This window comes from Alligator mississippiensis, chromosome 14 (genome assembly GCF_030867095.1).
Source record: "Alligator mississippiensis isolate rAllMis1 chromosome 14, rAllMis1, whole genome shotgun sequence".
In the NCBI taxonomy this organism is placed as follows: domain Eukaryota; kingdom Metazoa; phylum Chordata; order Crocodylia; family Alligatoridae; genus Alligator; species Alligator mississippiensis.
The window spans coordinates 8,051,567-8,073,079 of record NC_081837.1 but is presented as its reverse complement, the minus strand read 5'-3'; the positions used below and the strand labels follow the sequence as shown (position 1 = coordinate 8,073,079).

At 42.9% G+C, this 21,513-nt stretch overlaps 1 protein-coding gene across 7 annotated transcripts in view; it reads right to left on the bottom strand.

The window, feature by feature from the left end:
- RAP1GAP2 (RAP1 GTPase activating protein 2) overlaps window positions 1–21,513 on the bottom strand; it is a 318,779-nt gene that overhangs the window by 34,735 nt on the left and 262,531 nt on the right. For 6 of the 7 annotated variants that reach the window (XM_019493274.2, XM_059717108.1, XM_014608109.3 and 3 more), the window contains 7 exons: window positions 11,697–11,732; window positions 11,194–11,238; window positions 9,360–9,392; window positions 7,056–7,265; window positions 5,828–5,931; window positions 5,166–5,244; window positions 3,050–3,103 (listed from right to left, as the gene is read on the bottom strand). In XM_019493274.2, coding sequence (XP_019348819.1) covers window positions 3,050–3,103; window positions 5,166–5,244; window positions 5,828–5,931; window positions 7,056–7,265; window positions 9,360–9,392; window positions 11,194–11,238; window positions 11,697–11,732 — 561 coding nt within the window. Of the gene's footprint in view, window positions 1–3,049; window positions 3,104–5,165; window positions 5,245–5,827; window positions 5,932–7,055; window positions 7,266–9,359; window positions 9,393–11,193; window positions 11,239–11,696; window positions 11,733–18,867; window positions 19,082–21,513 lie in introns of those variants that run through there. The other variant, XM_019493273.2, reaches the window with a different exon arrangement.

Sequence of the window (21,513 nt, the reverse complement as noted above, 5' to 3'; positions counted from 1 at the left end):
TCACAGTCTTAAAATGAGTCAGGGTACAACTTCCCCACAGCCTGAAGTTACTTCTGGCTAAAGCACTCAGGGGAACCTCATTAATGGCCATATTTAGAACACCTTTATTTAAAAGGGATCCATTTATGTATTTCAAATGAATGTAAGTTAATAGGCGAGCAGCTGTCAAAGCCATTTTTCATATTAAAGTATGCAACAGACATTCTCAAATTTCCAAATGACTAGTCAGTAGCATTCTGAATAAAAAAAAAAATGACAGAATAAGATCATATTGACCTTGGTTCACATCAAAAGGTAGCAAAAGTGCCTTATAAATGTACTGTCTCTCGAGCATAAAAGATGCTTGAAAAATTATGAATGTGCTTTTGTGTCCCAATAAAAGGTTTCTCTGGCAGCACAATGGCATCAATCCAAGAGTTCTGAAGCCTTGATCAAGGAAACAAACTAGATCCAGGTGCCAGATCACTTCTGAAGTGCTTATTTTGGCCTATCTCATATCTGCCCCACCTTCTGCGAGCAGACACTGAGCTGGTATAAATTGTCACAGCTCTACGGAGCGATGACAATTCTACCTATGATGTGCCCACCCCACCACACAAGCCCTCCACTTCTCAATCCGCAATGCAATTATCTAGTTGAACTGAGCCTGCGTGTGGATTGACGCAGCCCGTTTATTCATATTTTATACCACCTAAACCTAGAAAAGGGTAGCTACCCATATAATCTGCCTGTCGGTGGGCCAGACCCTCAGCAGAGCTCACTTAGCACAGATAAGGACACTGACACCTGTCATATCATAGGGTACTAATCTTTTGTGATCTTGATTCAGGTGAGATGACTGAGGCCAGGGAATAAAGTTCTGTGTTTCTCCTCCCTCTCATGGTTGGGAGACTTAAAATAGTAAGAGCTCTCTTCATCTATCACCTAGTGGAGTTACTCCTTTAGCCTAAGCAGAAGCGGCTTAGGCAAGTAGCACCGATAGTCTTCAGGTTCAAATTCTGTCAAGGCTCCATGTGGAGCAAAGACTGTACCTTTGGAAAACCATATTAATGTGGACCTCCTAATCTGGACTGTGACTTTCCAACGACCTCAAGTAAATGAGAATTTGCTGTCTAACTCCTCTACCCTTAAGAACCCTTACATTGTAGAAGAACAGTCATTATGGGCCCCAACCCCTCTTCTGGGCCAGTTGAGACCTCCACCGCCACTACAGTCTCAATCCCTAAACCACTAGCCTTGCTTACCCCAGCTCAGCGTCTCAGTATTAATCAGGAGCAGCCCTGCTGCTCAGGAGCAATTCCCTCCAAGGCTCTCCAGGCTACACTGCCTGCTCCGCTCGAGCCCGGACTTATACTCCACTAGCCCGGTCCCTTTAGGACTCGTGGTTCCTAATTGCCCCCTGCCACACCTACAGGCTGCTTCTCACCCAGTCTGCCTTCTCTTATAGTAGGAGCACCAAGCCTCCTGCTACAATGCCCCATCCCAAAGCAGAACAAACTACCTGCCCGGGCATTTTTATAACTGTTAAGTCATTTCAGGGGTCACGCCTCCTCTCATGCACAACCATAAATTTGCCCTCATGCTTGTGACCAGAATTGGATCCTCAGATAGGCACAATGGCTGAAGTGTTTTATTGCTGCTGGGGTTTGGGGGGTGTTTTTTGTGGACCTCCTCAGCCAATGAATTTCAGAATTTGACCTTAAATCTCTAGAGCTGCAGCGTCATCACTAGAGGTGTTTTAGAGCTGCAGAGTCATCACTAAACCTGACTGCTTCAGAGAGGTTCATGTGACCATTTACTATACTTTCAAGCCTTGGGAGATGGGATTCTCAAACCAAAGAATGGGTGTTTTCACTTCAGCTTCAAGCAACCCTACACGTTTTAGGGTGAGACCAGCTTAGGTTCACGTATCCCTTACATATCAGGTGAAACCCGTAAGTTCCAGATCATTTTCTCACAAAAGACGAACTGACCCTCAGCTTGCTCAAATTAGCAGAGAATCTTAATAAAATCTCAATGAACTTTTCAAAAGGAGGGTTTAGGAGGAAGGAGCTTTTCTTGGAATCCCAAACTCTGCTAATCTCCATGTTATCAGGTCTACTGCTTTGGGCACACAGCCGTGACTGGTGTGTCGTAGTGACCAAAGCTCTTTAAACTGTCCAATGTGTATGCATTAATGCCAGAGTCCTACCAGAAATGACCTACTGACTACATAAGAGGTTTGGATGGTTTGACTCTAAATAACAAACTTTAGAAAGCAGACCGACCCCTCCCCACACACACACACACCCCCCCCCCAATTTACGAGCTGCTGTTCACTCTAAAACACAGAGAAATTGGGGAATAGTCTCCTCTCTAATTTCTAGGGAGCTCAGTGATATCATGGCCCTCACTTGAGTAGATCCAACATTATTCTAAGTTTGAAACAACTGGCATACAATGCACAGAATTGGTTCATTATGGTAATCTGTCTATTTTGGGGATTTCCAAGATTGTATACTAATTTATCCAATTAAAAATAGAATCTTAAAAGCTGCAGCTATACATGGTTCAGAATAAACTTCCTTAAAGATACACAGCCAGACAAAGCCAGCATTCGCTTCTATGGCCCATATAAGGGAGCCCTTTGTGTCAGGGGACACTGACACCTGTCATATCATAGGGTACTAATCTTTTGTGATCTTGATTCAGGTGAGATGACTGAGGCCAGGGAATAAAGTTCAGTGTTTTATTCTTCCTGAGTGTCACACCCATTAATAAGGGTGCATGATATGGTGCATCATATATATTCCCATATCATGCACCCTTATTAAACTCCCCTCAGCGCTGCATCAGGAGTTAAGAAATTTGCAGGGAGGAGAGGGGAAACCCAAGGAAAAAGGTTACTTCCCACCATTATTCATGCAGCTAGAACTTCCCAGTTAATACACCTTCCCATTTTGCACATGAAAATAAGCACACAAATTAAGTGTGCAATTGCACAAGCAGTTTTGAAAATCAAACTAACTAGCCATTCTTCACCAAAATACTTTATGCTCTTGATCCTTACCTTGGGATACAGCACTGGGTTAAATTTCAGTCCGGAGGCATCATCACAGAAAGCCTGTCATGAAGACAAAAAGATTTGACATGAGGAAGCTGGACAGGTTTCACAGAAGCAGCTGGATCCTTTCTACCCTTCAACAGAGCTAGGGACACACACACACACACACACACACAATTCCCTGAGGGCTCAGCTTCTCCAGCATACAGGCAAAACTGATTCTGATGTGAACAGCAGACCCCACCAGTATTCCCCTCTCCTTAGGTATGTGGTACTGCAATCGGGGGAAATATTTAGTCCAAAGTAAATTCAAAGTCAAGACATTAATATAAGGAGCCAAACTCTGTCCTACGATGCATGCATCATTCTCACAGCTTCTTCCCTAAATAAAATTCAAGTTATTTTGGAAATTGGACAGGTGAAGACTATACACAGCCCTTGCCTTTTTACGCTCAAGGGATGGCACAAAACAGAGCGATGAAAATAATGATTCATTGACATTTAACTGCCACGTATATAGAATTTTACTTCCGTATCCATTCACTGTTCCCCACTTTTCACCCAGCTTTGTGTGTGCACAACCACAAACCAACGAAGGAGAAGAAAGATTTGTTGCTTGTAAAGGGTAAATCACACGCACAACAGAAGAACCCGTTGGACCTTAGGACTCCAATACCAGCTGCTTCGTTGCAAGTGGCTCTTTGAAAAAAATGTTATCAAAGTAGTGGGCATGGGTGGTAGTGTTACGTGTTTGTACTTGACAGCACACAACAGGTTTGCTTTTCTGGCGATCATGAATAATGTAAAACATGGGGTAACTATCTCTATCAATCCTTCTACAAGCTCTGTAGGTCTCTCTTCCTTTTGAAGTGGAAACTGTTTGCCACAATTGATGTAAGGATGCTGTTGTGGTTCGCTGGTTAGTACCGGCAATTCATGTGGCTTCTGCACCAAGCAAGTCTGTGTGCCACTGATTTTGGTAACCAATCACAGAGCTCAACAACTACACTCATGACTAAGGGCAGCCAACAGTTTGCCAGCAACCTACAGACTGATTTTTTTTTTTTTAAATCACAAAGCATCCAAACAAATGGGCAAAAATCACAGTCTGTCCTCACACTACACGTGATCCAGATGAAGCACAAAAATGGCTCAATTGACTGCATGGCAATTTGTTTCCCTCCGTAGCTAGAGCAAGAACTGAAATAAAGCTGTATGATAATCACAACAAATTGTTCCCTGCAGGAAAGGATGCAGTGTGCAGGCAAATTAAAACTGCTTTTTGGTGCTTGTCACACACAGTGTGTACATATGGCACATGTGAATGTGTGCATGTGTGGCCATGCATATTGCTACCCAGATGCTGTGAGCCTAACACCTAAAATACTGGAAAAAGCTTTCACAAGCTTTTCTTTGTGGATATAAATTATTTTAGAGCTGCCTCCACCCTGAATTCATTTTATGGCTTTCTCTCCTCTCTGGCTGTCATGTGTAACATGCAATAACAACCACCAATAATACCTCATGCAGCGCTCCTATAGCACAACTCAAAGGTCTCAAAGATCGCTGAGATTTACAATCATTAGTCTATACTGCAATCACCCGAATCGAGAGAGAAGGTTTAACAGAGAGGTACCTGAGTGAGTTTTAAGCTACCCACAGAGGTTAACATGAAGCTAATTTTTCCTGCTTCTCATGACAAACCGCAGCCTGTGTTGAGCTCTGTGATGCCCTGGCTGGACCGTTACTACTATTCAAAAGGCAGCCAATATACATGCAGCACAGGTCTCATACTGCAATCATTGTAACTACACTGTAGATGTACCCTATGGCTCATGCTGCTCCTCAGAGGTATATATTATATTCACCCCACATTAGAGATGGGAAAAGTGAGCCACAAAGCAGTTTAGTGACATGCCCAATGCCCCACAGCCAGTTAACAGAGCCAGGGATTGGATCCTACACCCTGGATATTGTTCTCTGCTCTCGATATTTAAGAATCCTACCTCCTGTGCCCAAGAGAGAGGATATAGCAGCACGGGATTTGCATTTGCTAAACTTTTCATGGTGCATCTGTCAATTCCATATCTAGCAAACCGTGTCTCTAAAGTCAATACCTTACCTTTGCAATCTGTGGGATACTGGGAAGCTTGCTAAGTCCTGCCAGGGGGATACGTTCATGTAAGGTTTTCACTTTGGACCTAAGGAAAAGAGCAGCACAGACAGCATGAGCTAAGTTATGACATACTGATCGGTTATTGGTGCTTCTGTGCATACTAATAATGACCATGTTTGCAACGTACTCTAAAAAGCACAGCAGGAAACTCTTCCAGATGTTTGGAAATGATACTCTGCTGAATTTCCTGGGCATGGCTAGTAACCGATGCCTCAATTTCTTTCCTATCCCTGCAGTTTTGTTATGTTAAAATATTCATATTTTGAGAGAGGGAGGGAATGAGAAAGTAATTCAGACGCATCAGGTCTCATCAGTTTACAGAAAGGATGGTGCTAAATAAGATTGATATTATCCAATATACTTACAGAGATTTTTATATTCAGTTTCAGAGGGCTTAGCTATAGATCAAAGTCTACTGCTCACAGTAGAGCAAACAAGATATTGTATTCCCAATCCAGAGATAGTAAAATACTTGTTTTCTTACCATCTCCTCCATGTAACCCCCAACGGGTACCCAGCCCCTATGCATCTTTAGAGTGATAAAACACATCAAAGAGCATTTGAAGAGACATTTTTGTTTAACCTCCCGGGTTTTTTCCCCATCGTACCTGAGAATAATCCTTAAATATTCAGTGCCATCTGCCTCTTCACACTTAATAGAAAGGATCAGATTTCCTAGGCTGCTGGCTGTACAATAGAAATTTAAATGATCCTAAAAATAGAAGAGATGTGTTAACAGTGTGATAAGGCAGCCCACTAATGGCAACAACATCTATCCCTGCTACCCAGAATGCTACTTAGACACTGGCCCGTATGCCAGGAGGGAGCAGATGATTCATTCCCATTTTAAGATATTCTCCAGGACCTCACTTGCAAATGCTATGCATCTCCATCCATTGGGAATCTGAAAGGGCTGATTTATTTTTTCTGCCTGTAGACTTTAATATTCTCCTCTTGGTCTGTTCACCGGGACAAAGCGCATTACAATCAGGCGATCGACAAAAGTAAATAAGGCTTTTTCCCGCAGCATAAAGCAATAGAAGGGTTGAGAATGCCAACTGCCAGGAGATCAGCGAAAGGTTCAGATTTCAAAGAAATTATCATTCATCCAATGTCTGTGTGAAATGTCTGAGCTGGAAATCCAGAGCCAAACAGCTCCTGCTATTCGCTCCCCGCCACAAAAAAAGAGAGGAAAATTTAGATCTGCATCCAAATGTTGTGGTGTGGGACCATGGCTAAATTTTAATTTGATTATCACTATATTTCAGCGTTGTGATAAATGAGGTTATGATTAGGGGACTAGTGACAAGCTTTACCAGAGGTTTATCTGGGTCTCCCAATCCATCACTATTTTCATTCAAATTGCTCCTTGAAATCTCACAGCTTTCAAGTGAAAAAGTACTGAGTGAAGACAGGAACAGGATTTCTAATCACTGCCATCATGTGACCACAAATATATAAACAGAAGCAGGGCAGGGTAGCACCTTAGAGACAAACTAGTTCAAGGAGTCAAAAGCTTTCATAGGTGATATTTTGGATATTATGAAAGGACTTCCAACCAGAAGCAAATTTAAATACAAAGGATAGGGGAGGGGGCACTCATAGATACTTATAGCTATCATCTAGGTAAGCACAAATTATGAGACTAGGCTTAACAAAAGAGCTAAATGAGATTCCACTCCCACCTTCATCAAAGAGGGTTTCAAAAATTTAAAGAAAAAAAAATAATCAAACATTTTCAAACAACTTCCCTAATTAGATCTCCTAACGAACACCTGTGCATCACAGCCACTAGACACGGACGCTGAGAAATACAGGCACTTCTTATCCACTGACCTTCCCTAGAAAGTGTTTCCTGTATGCTCTGGCTTCACCTTTGCATTCCAGCTTATAGCCATACGTGCTCGGGCTGAGGTTTTCCTCTTCCTCTTCGCAGATGCTGCTATCTGAGGAGGTGGGCGTGCTGAGATTCTCTGGGTCTTCAATCCAGTACCCCCCAAACTGGGGCAGAATAATCAAAGGATAAGGGCTTCCTTTCTCTAGTATCTGAAAAGGATTTTTGATACGGTGCAGTAAGGACACAGCGCAGTGCAAAGGGAACAGGATGAGCTGGGGTCTCAACCCATGCAGCCTGAGAAAAATGGGAGTCTTGCTTCAATCCGGTTTGGCTCAGACCCTCAGCATCTCCTGCAGGTCTGAGGAACCAAGTATTTAAAAAATTACAATCAAGTGCTCCCCCCCTGTGAAATTATGGGACTGGCTTAAAAAAAATCATTAAATTGTTGAAAAATATATTTGGGGCTCTTTTTATTTGCTTTCTGGCTTTCCAGCTTTTAAGATGCTCTTGAGTCATATTTTCAAGCTTTTTCTTCTTTTTTTTTTTTTTTCTTTTTTTACAAGGGCTGAAAAGCTTTTCATTTTAATGAAAGCTGAGATTCACACACAATCAAGTGCCTCCAGGATCTGAAGTTTTAACACGCATCTAGCATCATAAGGGCTCGTGGTTATATCAAGAGGAAGATTCTTATAGCACGATAGCTAGGAAATAATCATGCGTGTCCCAATCACCTCCAAAGAAGTGGACTGGCAATTAACCGATCCGCATACGGCTAAATCCTGGCACCTTCCACGCAGCATTTACCCCCTCCTTACTCAAGAAAAACTCATTAGTTGTAAATCCAGACCCTGAAAAGGAGCCAAATTTTCTCTATTTCAGAATAGCAGAAGTCAGGCTCATTCGCAAGTGATCTGGGCCCTTAGTATGTATTGCAAGATTTCTTTGCTTCAAATATGAGAAAGGAGCGGTCCGAGGGGTCAGTTCTTAAGAAAGTGAAGCCCAAATAACTAGCCCCATGCTTGTCAAACCAGCCAGGCGCAGTCTCCCAATCACTCGCAAGCCTAAGCTGGTATTTCTGTCGCTGCCTCTAAAGAATAGCGGTGCTATACCAGGGACTGGGACAATGTCCAGCTCAATGTCCAACAAGAACAGCACCGGTCTAACACCGTGGAGTGACCTTTGTTTCATAATGAAGGTTTTTTGGAAAGAGTGGGGAGAATTAAAAACACCGTGTCCATCAATCAACAGGAGTTTTCCAACGAGGGCAGGACTGCGCCTTTCAAGTCAGCTGCATTGCCTTCCGTGGCGCATAATTGGACCTTAACTTTTTTTTATGAGCCAATTTACTAGGACCGTTATGTTTATTTAGTGCCTTCCACCTGGCTGGATCCCAAAGCACTTTGCTGGGCAAACCATTTCCTGAAATGTAGCCTTTTCTGTGGTGGAATAAAGCAAGTAATAAATGCAATAAACAACACTGTGGGAACCATGACTTCCGTTCAGGTAATGCCTTTCACCTGAAAGGATCTAGAAGTGCATTGCAGCATAAAGGAATATAATCACACCTGCTATCATTGAGGCAGAATGGGGTGGTAGCTTGCCAATACCCTCCAAGGGGGTTCAAGATAGAGAGGGGCTCAACTTTCATCTGCCTTATGCATTCAAGCAGAGGTATGAGGACTCCTTCCTATTCATTCACTGAGCAAGCAAACCTGGATCAATTATATTCCCGTGCCTTGTAGCGATGGTCAGCTATCATGGGCTCCGCTCCCCACTGCTAGTTGCTGGCACAGCAGAGCAACCTCCTGAGCAACTCCAGAGACCACCCGAAGCATCAAAATTCAGCCCCTGATCTGTTTTTGGGTTAGCACAGCTGCTTGCTGCCCTTTCTCAGGATGGTGGCAACTGCATGATCTCGCCCAAAGTGAAAAATGTCACATCTAGCTGGAACTGTCAGAGACATTTAAGTCAACAGAGCACAGCTCCCCATGCTGAAAATGAGCCAGCCCAAGATATGGGAGCTATTTATTATTTATTCTCCTCATTTCTGATAATCTGACGTTGCGGCCTTTCGGCTCAGGAACAGCGGCAGCAAGAAAAAGCCCATAAAACCACAGAGCACTTTCCTAGAGGAGACCACCCTTATTGCTGAGAACAGATGGGATGTTTAATACGCACAAGTGGTTAGAGGCCTGGTTTTAAAGCTCACCCACAAGATGAGACTCTGCACCCATAACCCTTTCATCAACACGTTTAAAGAGACGTTACCTTGCAGCCATCCAAACAGGCTTGAAAACACTTACCTCATCAATGCTGGGATATGGGATATAGTCGTCCTAAAAACAAAACAAAACACAACACCACAAAATGAATGCTTAGTCCCCATTAGGCATCTCTTAAATCCATAGACTTCCCATTTTAAGTGAACATTTCTCATCAATCCCATTAAACTGGGAATAGAAACATGCTTTAATGCCATCAGTCTTTTGTGTTTATGCTGCAGATTGCCACATTTTCTTGTCCTGCCAGATTTTCGGTGCCCCAGAATATGCCACGCACCTTGTTTTTTAATGACAGAATGAAGAAAAAGAGATTTTAAGAGCCAGGGCCTACTCTTCAGCTGACTCACTCTCCCTTTCCCCCTTAGCTAAATCTGAAACACTAGTTGCTACTAAAGATAGGTCTCCATGGGTGGATCTATGACGGGTGGGCAAAATGTGGCCCGGGGGCTGGATGCCGCCCACCAGGCCATTCTATCTGGCCCGCGGGGTCCCTAAAAATTTTAGAAAATGTATATTGATCTGCTCTTGGCTGCCTGTCATGCAGCCCTCAATGGCTTGCCAAAACTCAGTAAGCAGCCCTGTGCCTGAAATAACTGCCTGCCCCTGATCTATGATTTTGAAAAGAGCTAAAGAGCCTCCAAGGACTCCGAAATAGGAAGAAACACCAGAAGCAGCTAGCAGACAGCCAAATTGCTGTAAGAAGGCTTATCTTGATTACTGCATTATCAAGACAATTAAAAAGGAGAGATGATCATTAACACCTGTGACGCAAAGAACTATGAGCCATTATATGTCAATGGACTCCCACAGGTGCCTGAATAGCAATGCCACAGCTGCTGCACTGTGGAGCAGGACTAAAAGCAGGTGTAATTCTCTCCGAAGCAGAAAATAAGCTTCTCCATTTAGTACATACAGCCCTATTTGGGGGGGCTGACTGGTTGGAGGAAAGGGGTATGTTGTATGTGAGCAATATGGTACTTCTGAGACTTGAAAAGCACTTAGAGAGCATGAGTTTACCCTCACTTCATGTCTGACAGAGGGGGAACGCGAGTCACAGAGAACAGGAATAACTTGCCAGTGGCCAAACAGCATGGGCTAGACAGCGATAACTGGCTGGAAAAGACCAATGGAAACTTTGTCTTGTGGGATGTCCCTATATTGTTCTTCCTCCCAACAGGGGCCAGGGCAGCACAGACTCTATAATAGGCTCCCAAAAGACCCCCTTCTTAGGCTGAGCAGAGCCCAGACACAGAGAATGAGCCCCCTCCCGTAAGAAAACACGCAGGAGATGCAATCTTTTCCTATCCCATCACACTCCCTTGAGCTTCATGAGTTTGTTTGTGTCCGAGCTGCATGCTACCTTTGAATGACAGCTGAATAGAAAGGCGACCAGGCCAGCAGTTTACCAGAGGGACTGCACTATTGAATTTAGCTTAAAAGCATCCCTGCTCTAATGGAGAGCTACCATTAGATAGATGACTTTCCTATTGCTTCCCTGATCCTTTGTAGGAAAATATTTCCATAACAAGGCTGTTACAGAAATATGTTCCCCGTGAGCTACCAAGCCACAAGTTTCTTTACAATGTGTTTAAAAGACAAAGCGTTTTACAGCAGCTCGTGGCAGAAAGAAACAGGCTTGAGCTGGATTAGGGATTTGAAGGCCCATCTAGTTTATCCCTGCAATGTAATCAGGGTCTTGTTTTTAGAAATAATTCAAATCCTTTGGGTCCCTTTAAGTCACAGTCTTAACCAGAATGCACCAAGACATTATATCTGGAGCTGTACCCCCACGCATCTGGAGCCGAAAAGATAATTTTGAAAAATACGCTTAAGTAACATCCCTCACAAAACCAACCTTATTTTTCTGGCTGCCGGTTCTCTGTTCTTCAAGTTTGGGTGCCTGTTTGAAACAAACACATCATTCAGAGGTTTGCCATCATATGAAAAAGAATACCGTGTCATTTGACTGCACTGAAATCACTCTTAAATGTCCGAGAGGCTGGTTAGCTGAGCTGGGTTTCTAACAGAGGAAAGCAGAGGTGGTAGAGAACCTGGACTGTAACCGAGAGAACCAGGTCTCCTTCTGGGAAGAGGCACATTTTCATCCGCTCTTAAGATCACGCTGTAAAGTATCCTTTATAATCAGTCTCAGCAGGGGTGATGTTATTTTCAATAACACAATAATATGGAAGGTGTCAATGTATTGTAAGATCATCCCACTCTGTAAAACATACTTCAAAGTCACCTGTTGCTTAGGGAACTTTATGTAGGCATGATATCCTTCACTTGTCATTTTGAACAGTTTTACCTTGGAGAAATAAGGCATGTGCGCAGTGTTTGCAATGTCATGTCACTCACCTGCATTTTTTCCAGCATTTCAAAGAACTCTGCAGACTGGAAAACAAAGGAAAGAAAAATCACTCGCATGCTTGAAGTAGACATGAACCCAACCTGTGCAATTCGGATGTGGACCAGGATTTCAAACATCCTCCAGCTTTGGAGCTGCGTTTTTCCTTTGGGATGAACCCTAATGTCAGTGGAACCAGAGAGTAAAAATGTTGATATTGAACAACAGCTGCAGAATCTGAAAGGAAGTAATTCACTCCATACCTATATATACATTACAGCAGGTTACATACTTCAGAGATGAATGGTGAAATAGCTTCTTTTACAAGTGCAACAATAAAAACTAAACAATAAAACAACTGGAATAGGTTGTTTATGACAGTAACTCAAGAAATGTTCCTACCCATGCAGTAGTAATAACAATAGCTTGCATTTCTCACGAGGCTCTCAAAGAATTGCACTAACAGAAATTTTAAAAAGAATGGACCTGTGAGAGAGCATTTTTATCCTGGGTTTGAAGATAAGAAACCCATGCTCAGAGACTATGTTACTTGCTAAAGATGAAACACTGAGTCAATAGCAAGAGTGCTGAATGCCCTACTAAAAGAAGGTTATATCACTGGAGGCTACATCTTCTATATGGATAGCAGTTGGTGGAGAGAAATATGGTCAACACATATTTTAGCAGCATCGATACCTTGGTTCATACACTAGCATGGAGCAAATAGAGGGAAATATAATTACACGCTTTAGCAGAACTGATGTTCCAGCTGCTAACGGGTCCGTGGTTCACATAGATCTTGTTGAAACATGGGCCAAACAGACACAAAACTGAGTGCAAAACCACATGCACATGCACTGTGAGATGGGCTGCTCTATAGCAGGGTGTTCAAAAGAGCAGAGTTTTCTGTTTCAGAGTCAGTTCCACGTGCCACACTTTTCTGATGGGGATCTGCATGAAGCCCTTTAATAAAGCAGCTGCCCTCCTCTCCCATGCATTGTGGAAGCTACTGCCACAACCCACAGAGCTGATCAGCTAATGTCTTGGGAGAAAGACTCAATACAGTGGCTATTATCCAACCATGATATATGCAGCGGTGATTTCACATCACTAGCACTTACCATCATTTCAAACTGCCTCCTAGCCAGAAGCATAGGGAGAGAGGGTGTTAAATTCCTTCAATAGAAGTAGGTTTATTTTTTCATTCCCAAGTCACATACTGGCTGACACTTTCTCCCTGAACACTGGATACATCTGCACTTCTGATACAGGATGAATTAGCCCAGTGGCACTGGACCTAGCTCATGTATCTTCTGCTGTGTGATTGCAGTGCAGAGTAACCCCGGAATTGACTGCTGATGTGTAAGTCCATAGCCAGAATTGCTGGAGGGACTCTGCCAGTATGAATTACTGTCTCCCAAGTGTCCAAGAAAGCACTGAGCACAGGTGAGTGTCTCTGCCTTGGACCCATCCTAGCCAAACTCACTCCAAGAGGTAAAGGACCTTTGACATTTCCTTTGATGAACTCTGGTTGTTGGGAAGCCCTTTCCCCTTCTGGGCCTTTGAACCCTGAGCAAGTTGGTTCTTCCCCTAGACAGTCTTTCCTGACCCATACCTTCCACTACCGTTATTTTAGACTAGCATTTGGATGCCATCAGATAGGAGAGACGAGATGAGACAGGTGCTTGGGATTCTCACCTCTTGTCTACTGAACGGGTACCTTGTGTGCTGTTTATCAGACGCATGCCAGTGACACCTGCCAATCATGCAGAGCTCAGACCTGTGCATCTCCAGGATGAATGGCAAGAGAGTTGCTTCCAGTTGAGTTACCTTCCTATAAGTAATTTCCTCTCCTGAAGATCACCGAATATGTGAAATGATCATTATGCAGCTAAACACATCTCACATACAGCTACTTATTGAGACCAGGCTTTGACTTCCTTCTGTAATTCATTTCAATCACCCTTCACATAATAACAAAGAGTGCCAGAATTAGGGGCAAAATAAGGCTTCAGGAAGCTTGCTAACCCACTCTTGCGGTGAAGCACATAAAGAGAACATGGCCCTTCCATTAGCAGGTTAATAAGAATCCCTTGGAGTAGCATGAGTCATAGTTTGCTTTTTACTTGTACAATATAATATTTCAATAACCATCCCTCATTCAACTAAGTAAGCTACAAAGTAATCTTCTCTATCAATTACCTGCAACAATATATTAAGTCTCTTAAACCACTTCTTCTTATAGTCAAATGAGTATTGGCAAACTTAGTGTTCAGATATCACAAGCTCCCCCCTCCCCCAAATCATAAGACCGTAGGAATAATATATATTTTGCATGCTTTTTCATCATTTTCTGTTTCTGGAGCCTATAGGGTTCATGTTTTCAAGTTTTTCCCTCTAAACTTGGGCTAGATACCCCGAAAGTAAAAAACAAACAACCGCTGAGCTTGCCTCAGAATCACTTCTGTCCGGGAGCTGGGGCTTTAGGAAAGCACATGTACTAAATAGCACACAAGTCAGCAGGTAGGGAATCTAATACAAACACATCCTCAAAATGCTCAACTGCTTCCATAAACTCATGATTTGCATTTGTAAAATGGCAATTTGTACTTGTAAATAGAGCAGAAAAAAACAGCGAGCTAATTACTCTGTTTTTGCATGCCAGTCTAGGTGTGCAAAGTGCAGGCATACTATTTTCAAACTGAGCTCACAAGGTCACACCATGTAGGAAAGACTCTTCTAATACACAGAAATAACTTTTGTTTTTTTAAGCAAAGCTATTCAGGATCCGTAGTAATGATGGACTTCATTGGCTGACTGAGAACTTAGAAATAACAACTGTTTCATTTGAAAAACCTGAAAATCATTCCCTGCTTTCCCTACCTTGCAAGATGCACATCGAGGGTACTTTGTTTTACCAGCTACAATTACTGACATCCCTAACACCTTAAGGAAGGAATGCAATGAACACAGCTGCCTGCATTAGTTGTTGGCATAGATATAGAGATAATGATCTACTTGGCAAATGAACTAAGGAGACCAATGAGTTATGGACTTTTAATCAAAGTCCCTTAAAGACCTCAAGAAGGACCCAACATAAAGACCACAGCCCTTACCCTATAATTCAAAGTACAAATTGCTGTGTTTATACAGATTCCCAATAGCACATCAATGGGCTTCATGAATGCGCAAATCTTTCCATACTTTTAATCAGGACTTCTGATCCTAACCTGTCCCATTCATTCACGTAAACATGAATGCAAGAGTGTAGCGTTCCAGTGGTTTAGCTCTACTACACGGGGGCAGGATAGGACAGATGAAATAGTTACACCAATTCAACTGATGCACACCCTTGATAAGGAAGCCCCCACCTTCCCTCCCATTTTTTACTATTACATCTGTCTGCAGTCTATGTTACTGTGGATTTAAATCCCCTGCTTCCAGTCTCCGCCATGCTTTATGATCTACATGACCTCTACAGCTGCTGCAGAAATGTGTGGGGTGAAAGTAAAAATGGCATCTTTTTATACACTTGCAAGTATGTATATTCATCCTAATGTAGAATGACTCTTAATGAAACACAGGTAAATAAATTATACTTATCATTTACTTGTGATGACTAAATGATGCTTATGGCTCACCTTTAAATGAAAATAGCAAAATCAAACTAGAGCCTTGGGCTTAACCTTTCTTTTCAAGTAGCTCCTCCTTAACGAGTGGTATTTTATAGGCACTTCCAAATTAGACTGAATGGCTCTAACAGATTAGCTTGCACTGAACTGCACAGACAAGGGAGTCCTCCAGAAGCAAGGCAGTCAGCTCCGTCTGGTGGCTGGCGGAAATGCCCAGGTTGGTGAGTGGGATAGTTCTCTAAGACTAAGTACAGACAGTCAAAAATCCCAAGGCTGAATCAATTCGGTGTCTGCAGGTTAATCTAAACTGCAGAGATTACACTGAGAAACAACTGTACCAACATTCACGTTTGATTCAGGAAATGCGGCCACATGCCTGCAGTGAGTCAGGCCAGATGCCAGGGGGTGCCAGAGCACATCTCTCTGGCATGTAGCCAGCATGGACTGTGTGTTCGCTTCCTCTTCCTGCTGGTCCCAAGGTCTCTGGGATTTGCAGTCCAGAATCACAATAGCAAGACTATGCAGGGTTGCTCATCACTTCCTCCTCCTGCTTCCAGGTGCCTCTGGGATTTGTAGTCCACAGTTGCAGCCAGCAGTAAGTTTAGCAGGCCAGGGTGGAAGGAGGGTTTAACCCCCATCCAGGATTTGCTGGGGGGGCAGCCCCTGCCTCCTCCCTTCCCCCCCAAACCCTTCTCTGCTGAAGCAGATCGCATACCCCAGCCCAGGGCTGGAAAGCATGCTGGGGGACTGCGATCCCCAGGGGTCTGGAAGAGAAGTTTCACAAAGCAGGGGTCTGGGAGAGAACTTCAGGAAGGGATTTGGGAGTGAAGTTTCATAAAGCGGTTTGACCCAAGTCAGTTAAGTCTGGTACTACATTCAACCAGGTTTACCTTAAACCAGTTTCAGCCATTTTGAAACTGGTTCGCATTGAACTTCTGTTCTGTTACAGGTTTAAACCAGTTTCTTCTTGCTTAAAACTGGTTTACGCATAACTTCTGTCCCTTGTCCCTTCTCCTGAATTTCACCTACAAGACCTCAAATTACTCTGGCTTGATGTGGACACACTTGAATTTGCTGTGCAGTAGATAAAACCCCATGTTCAATTCACCCCTAACAGATGCAAGTGCCTTTAATTGTGTAAACAAAACCACCCATTTCATTTGCCTAGGGCAACTGGATGCAGGCATGCTATCCAGATCCAGATGGGCAGAGGCTGGAAAATGGACTCTGGGCATCAAAAAAAGACAAACTTCATATAATAAAATCTAAGATCCCTCAAAAGCCAGCTCCACCTAGGACAGCAAATATAGCGACAGGTCATTAGACAGGCTGATAACGTGATCCCAGCAAGCCAGCACAATGCAGCTAAATTAATGCCTCCCTTTTTGAACTTGCAGTCATTTGTAATTTCATATCTTTGATCGAACAATCACAGGCTAATTCAATTGAATGCTTAGCTTTATTCTTTTTCATTAGGACCTACCCTTGCCTAAAAATAATGATTACCTACTCCTACTCATCTGCTTGCAAAATATCAGGTCACTCCCAGTAGATAAATATATGGCTTTTCCAAGGATAAGAAGAAAAGGATGCACTTTACTAAGGCAGTTTCTATCCTCCTCCACTTTCTTCTTTAATCTTTTGTTTCTTTACAGTGAGCAGTAGTCAGAAGATTGCTTGGGCTCAGATGGCAGGTTACAGGAGGTCTGGGCTAATGGCTATCCAGCTGAGAAAAAACAGGGGCAGTGGAAAGATATTGCAGGTCAGAGGAGGGTATGTGGCAGGTGGGATTAGCAGCTTTAGCGATTCATTGATGGATTGAAGAAAAGGAGAGCATCAAGTTAGAAGGAACAACACTGTGAAGGAATGTCAGCGCTCAGCTTTTGTCTTAATGACCCAGATTTCCAAAAAACCTTCTTCTTCTTGAGTAAAAAACTGAGCAAAGAGAAGACAACAGACAAAAACAAGAGGAAGAAAAAACACTACGAACGCAGAAAAACAATATGAAAATGTACTTCATGGATGGCAAATTTACTTTGATGGCAGCCTCATGGCTGGTCTCATACACACTTGCCTGTGGTGGCAACAAGAAGTTGTAAAATCAGTCGCGGACTGGCATGACTGAGGAACCATCCTGGAGTTGTCTCCATCTTTATGCCTTTCCCCTTTCATCCTCCTGAACCTCCAGGAGGGAAAGGGAATGGCAGAGAAGTCCCCAAAGGCCAGACTACCCCTAGGCCAGTGGAAGATAAACCCCAGCATCGGCGCAAACCACCATGAACCAGAAGACCTTTTAGGGATAGATGATTCCAGCAGCCAAGACAACCCAGACACACCAGGATCTCACCTACCCTTTACAGCAGTGATTCTCAATCAGGGTGATGTGGCACCCTGGGGTGCCTTGAGATGCTTTTAAGGTTGCCATGCAATGTTAGCACTGTTAGGAGGGCAAACATGATTCACAAGATAAACCCAGAGATTTCAAATAAGAAGTCAGAGTATTAAAATCCTGACCTGTTGTCATCTTTCTGAGTTCTCTGCAACAGAAAAAAAAAATTGCTGTATTATCTTTCTATAGTCAAAAAAATGAGTGAAAACTTAGAGCTGGCATTTTCTGAGGGATGCTTTGAGCCCAAAGAGAGGTACCTTGACGCCAAAAAGGGTTGCAAACCACTGCTTTACAGTATGGTCCAACAGATTTTATTTAATAAAAATAAAGCCAGGAAGCAGCCTTGCAACTGTCAGAAGCCATTGCATCCCTGAAGCTGGCTCTTAATATAGTACATGAAAAATCTCCCCATCGCTGGTGTCACAAAAGGCAATTTTGTGATACTTATCAACACAAAAGGCCATCTGCTCTAGCTTTGTCAGCACTGAAAGTCCACCCTTTTCCAAGTCTTGTATCTCTGGAAATACTTGTTATATTTATTCCGAAACCAAAATGACTGTCTGTTCCTCTTAAATCCTACTGAAGGCAAAATGCCACCGTGGAAAAAAACCCTCCAATATTAGCACCGGCAAGACAAACTGGTCTAGTTACTTGTACTAATGGGTTCAGATATGCAAAAATGTGTAGGAAGAAAATCTTTTAGTTGTTATTTTCACTGTCTGCATCTCAAAACTCTCCCACAGTTCAGCACCGATACTAGAAAATTTAAGGTGCAGGGAGATGAGACTGGAAAGACATAGAGAATTTGGTGCTTGAGTAGGAAAAAAAGCAGATTTACTTCATTCCTTCAGCATTAAGCAGGAATCAGTGGAAAGTTCCAAGTCCTATCAGCAAAAGCCCAATATGTATTTAATTTCCATAGTCTTACACTACGGCAAGTTTTTCGTTGAAATACACAGAGGGATTCGGAGTGATTTAATGATGAAAAAGAACGCAAGTCGTAACTGCCCAAGAGGGGATTCTTCTTGCAAAGTACAGCTACAAGGGAACTACATACTAGCAGCGGGCAGCGTCTGATTCAACCGGCTATTGGCACACACAGCCACACCAGCCTCCTTGGCACCCAGCTCCCCTTCTCCAACCAGTCAGGGTAACACTTACCAAAAAGCTCCTTATGAAATCCATCATTCACTCCACATTCCCCTCCTTGCAGCAGCCAGGGCAAACTTTTTTTACACATTGAAAGCTGCTACTGCTGCACTTCCTCATCCTGATCAAATAAAGAGTTTCTGGAGTTTGATGCCAGCCCGGTCATCCATACAGCCTCCGTCTCAAACACGACACCTCCCTTTGTTAATGTTTCTCCAAGTCAGAGACATTACAGGACTGTTGTTTTATGATTTAAATGGGTGGGACAACTCCGAAGGCAATGTGCCCGAAACAGGTTATGCAGGAAGCACGTTTTAAGATTTAAGAGAGAAAGAAAGAATTCTTTGCCTCCGACTCATGTCTTGGACTCGATTCAAAGCCTTGCGAAGATATGATGCTCACACAGATTTACAAGGCGACTTGCAAACAGCGGATCAATGTGACACTGGAAGAGCCAGGTAGCATTTTAGAATTAAGGGGGAAGAGAAAACACCTCACAAGATTGGAGATGAAGACAAAAATAAGCAGACTAACGAGAGTCGTTGGCTCACTTTTTGATACCACTGGATCCAGTGTCAATGTCTGATTGATTTCACTGGAATTACTCGGATTTATATCTACGTAAGCAAGAGTAGGATAAGGGCGTTGGCCTGCCTGGAGTTAATGTGTGAGAGGTAACTTTCAGTAGTCATAAAACAATAAAAGCATTACCACATATATAGCAGAAGCTTCCATCGGAGCATTGTCTGCACCTCCGAACGTCACTATTAATTACCAGTCATGTAATTATTAATACTGGTATAATTATTAATAATTACATCTCACAACACTGTGAAGTGCCAGCATTATATTGTTATATGCACATTATACACAGTTCACAGGTAGATCAACTGAGGCACCGGAAATGATACATCTTTGCAAGTCTGTATCTGCCTTAGAGGTTGCCACAGTGCAGTTCATCATAATATCTAAGTAATAATATCTCATGCCTGCATGGAAATGAATGCCCTGTCCTGTAATATATATTTTTTTTTTTTTTGAAATTTAAATAATGTCACCATGCTGCATTAAGACCAAATTGGGGCCTTTTGACTTTTATTTCTGAAAAACTAGACAAAAGACGACTCCAGAACATCAAAGAATCTAACAAGACTCATACCGGTTTATATGTAATTTCTGTCCCTAGCCTATAAGATGCAGAATAAGTGACTGGAAACCGGTTCAAATCTGTAACACAACAGAAGTTCGGTGCACATAAGCTGCTTTCAAAGTGGTCAAAACCGATTTAAAATAAACCTGGATGGATGTGGTATCAGACTCAACTGATTTAGGTCACATTGGTTTATTGAACTTCTATCCCAGATCCCCTCCAGATTCAAGTTAACTCACAGTCCCCCAGCATCCCAGGATGCTTTGCACTTCCCCCACAAACCCTCCCCTTGCAGGCAGGCAGGCTAGACTTGGCCCAAGCTGTCTGCACCAGGAGAGCAGGAAGACATGCTCTAGTGCCTTCTGGCCTGGGCCACTGTTGGCATGTGATGCATTTCCCGAATCAAAAGTGAATGTCTGTTCACTTGCTTATTGGTTCAATCTACACAGCTTGGACTAACCTGCAAAGATTGAATCAATTCAGCCTTCAGCTTTTTGACTGTCTGTACTTAGCCATAATGTCTGGGGTAGAAGAATGCCATATAGCATTTCAATAGGTCCACAGGACAGATTTTGTGCCCGTTTCTGAGATGGGAGTGTTGACTCGGGAAAACCCTAGTTAGCCAACCAGAAAAGAGCATGACCTATCATACCTGACAAACCTGAGTGGTCCACCCTTGTAGATGCTGGAAGAGGAAACTGAGGTAGCAAAAGAGATTAGAGCTGAAAGAAGGCATCGCCTCCTTTGGCAGACGTAATTGTTTCGAATGAACCTGCTGCTATTATCTGCTTCTTTCCTGGCAATGCACCTTGTACACTCGCATGGGGAAACAGTGGGAAAACAGACTGTGAGAGAGAGGATTTCACAACTCGGGGCTAGTTTTCACAACCGCAGAGAACATGAATGTGCACAACACTATTTGTAGGAAATTTTCTCTTGATAGCACATCTGTCTGTATGTGGAATATCTATCACCAGGGTTCCCAAGGAAAAACTACTGCAACAAAATAAAATAATCTGCCTAATCTACCTCTCCGTACCCCACATGCCTTCTCTGCGCCGCTTCTCACCACCCTGCAGCAAAGATTAAGTCACAGAAGCAGTTCTGAGCTGCCACGTTACTAAGACTTCCTTATTTTTACAAAACACACTCTGGGGCACTGCAAACATATTGTGGTAAATAATTAAAAACCAGGTATGGTGTAATTGTCAAAGTAAATGAGGGGAAAAAAAATAGTTGTTGATGTGCTACCCTGGCTTTTCTTTTGACTCAGGGTGTTTATCTCCTCCACGGCCAAATTCACAATGGATCTCTCACATCATTTGGAAGTATTATTAGCCCCCATGACTGAAGGGGGACAGTGTTATCAAGATATTAAAACTGACCAAAACCTACTATGACAGCAAATGAATTCAGGAACCAACAGCTCTGATGGTCCATTTGGGAAGTATTAACAGGAGCCAACACTGAGTATTGGTAGACCAGCTTTTCTGTTTCTATACTGCACT